The sequence below is a fragment of the Gobius niger genome (assembly GCF_951799975.1).
Source record: "Gobius niger genome assembly, chromosome: 7".
In the NCBI taxonomy this organism is placed as follows: domain Eukaryota; kingdom Metazoa; phylum Chordata; class Actinopteri; order Gobiiformes; family Gobiidae; genus Gobius; species Gobius niger.
Genome location: NC_136858.1, coordinates 35047360 through 35049844, shown reverse-complemented (window position 1 = coordinate 35049844; position 2485 = coordinate 35047360). Strand labels below are relative to the sequence as shown.

The 2485-nt window shown below is 44.7% G+C and overlaps 1 protein-coding gene across 1 annotated transcript; it reads right to left on the bottom strand.

Moving 5' to 3' along the window:
• Window positions 1-230: 230 nt before the first annotated feature.
• vent (ventral expressed homeobox) lies at window positions 231-1322 on the bottom strand (the record flags this gene model as incomplete). The annotated part of the gene is made up of 2 exons (XM_079559339.1): window positions 804-1322; window positions 231-706 (listed from the first exon to the last, which is right to left on the bottom strand). The coding sequence occupies exons 1-2, from the start codon at window positions 943-945 to the stop codon at window positions 231-233; spliced, it is 618 nt and encodes a 205-aa protein (XP_079415465.1). The 5' UTR covers window positions 946-1322.
• Window positions 1323-2485: the final 1163 nt, after the last annotated feature.

Sequence of the window (2485 nt, the reverse complement as noted above, 5' to 3'; positions counted from 1 at the left end):
GTTATGTCCTGTTCTTTAACATGACTAAAATAAGAGCTTTCCAATATTTCTATTTCAATGACACACAGAGGGTGAAGCAGAACTTTATGATTGATGTTTTATTTTAACACATAATCAAAGACATAAACATAAACATAGTGCTTTAATATTACCAATAATTTACAGCTCTTTTCAAACGAGCAGTGAATACATCTAGATTCTAGACAATTATGATCAAACTTTCACTTCAGTCAATAAAAAGCTGGGATGACTTGATGCGCAGGGAGCGCATGGAGAGCCGGGTATGGATGATAGGGATGGTGGCGGGGTATAGCGGGATGTGCAGCCGCCCTGTGCACCTCCTGTAGCGGGTACATACTCCTGTTGACCCCGGGGAGCTGTCCAGGGTGCGCGTGGTGCTGAAGCATCATCGGCGGCAGCAGCGCTGCGGGAACAGCCAAGAACTCAGTGCGCATGTCCTGTACCTCGCGCTTCAGCTTCATCCTGCGGTTCTGAAACCAGGTTTTGACTTGTGTTTCGGAAAGGCCGAGTTTTTCGGCGATCTTCCTCCTCTGAGAAGTGCCCAGGTACCGGTGCTTGCTGAAGGTGCTCTCCAGTTTTCGGATCTGCTCTGAGCTGAACTTGGTCCGGACTCTGCGCCCGGCCTCGCCCTCGCTGTCCTCCCCCGCATCACTGCCTTCAGAGGCGGAGGTGTAGTCACAACTGTCTGGAGAAAACAAGACATGATTAGCGCATGTTGCTCATAACCAGCACAGTATAACTATTTTCCACACTGGGTGGGCTTTTCGCGTTTGAGAACTTACTGTTTGGAGACGCCCTGGTAAACTGGCCGCTTGATTCCTTGGGTAAATCCTCCGAGACTCTCTGCTCCAGTGCACCCCGCTCCTCGCTCCCCTCCGCGCTGTAAAAGCTCCGTGAAAGCCACTCAATGGTAAACTTCGCCATGCTGCAGGTACTGTTGTTCAGGTTTGTGCTTGGCCTCGTCTGGCTGATGACCTCTATATAGGTGGGACACACTTCTCCATTTGCATACGCGGAGACATCTCAGCGGAACGATAGAAACTTGATGGCCGCTGTAATTGAGCTTAATAGAGGCAAGGTTGTGGCTTTTCTCACCTTGGTGACAGGGCCGGGAGCCGTGGCGCCTCTCAGTCTGAGTATCAGTTACCTGGCATCTCCCATCGTTTATGCATAAAAGGATCATCCGCCCATCAGCACGCGGATAAATATTAGAAACAGCCGATAAAAGCCAGGGCTCTCTGGTTAATGATATCATCGGTAAACGCATCACGTCCAATCAAACAGCTGTCTGGTCTGCCCGTGATGTTCCTGCGGTGATATTGGAGGAGCGCCTGCCTGTCTGTCTGTCTGCCTGTCTGTCTGTCTGTCTGCCCATCAAAACGCCGGGGCTGATGAAGCTCTTGTTATGATCACAGACTTTGGGTGCGACCGGCCGGCGGAAAGTGAGAAGCGGTCGTTTGATCTCTGTTGACTTGTTTTAACGAGGCATTTGCAGCGGGAGGGGCCCCGGGGGGGTCGCTGACAGTGAGTCGCCCCTGAAGCCAAGGCAAAAACATCACTGTTTGTTTGCAGATTAAACACATGACGTTTAGCTGATTCTAAGGGGAGAGACTACAGGCAAAGCTCTTTTTTTTTTAGTTTTCAGGTTTGGGGCCAAATTGGTCTCTGAACATAGAAACTTTCACCTGGAAATAAAATGATACCTAATGTTTACATTAACATGCTTAAATAATGCACTGATTGAATGTTACTCCATAGATATATTTGGGCAATCATAATTTCAAAGGCCATTTCCTCAAAAGGCATTTTTTTCTCATTGGAGCAACAACATCTCCACATCAGAAGCTCCTACAGACTTCACATTTTCCAGCCTTGGATTGAACAATATTTGGAAGATTTTTTTAGAGGGATTTTTTTATATCTAATTCCTAGCCTGATTTATTGCGTTTTGAATGTTAAAAAAACAAGGCGAAAATTTAAATTTTTACAGAATTTTTCCACTAAAAAACTGTTTATTTTAAGATATTCAAAATCCCCTCTGAATAAGTCTTTGTAACTAATGTATCAACAAAATAAAACCATACATTTGAAACTGGCTCAATCCATTATTCAGTTTTCGTCGCTGGGAAAATGTTAGATATAAAACACCTCATTTATATATGACATAAAATGACACATAAAATGACAGAAAACTTGTAATAAATGTTTTTCTTCATATCTATGCCAGTAACCTACAGCAGAAGTTTCAAAATGATATATTTAAATACATTTTAAAAAGCCCTATTCAGGGAATTTTCTCGCCTTAAAGGAACAGGCCACCATTTTTCCATACTGAGATATGTTCTTGCCTGAGCTTAGACAAGTTGATGTGTACCTGTCTGGTCTTTGTGTGTGCTCTCAGTCACGCAAAACCACCAAAGATGTTGTTAGCATTTGCCCTCTCCCAACATATTCCTATAGCTCC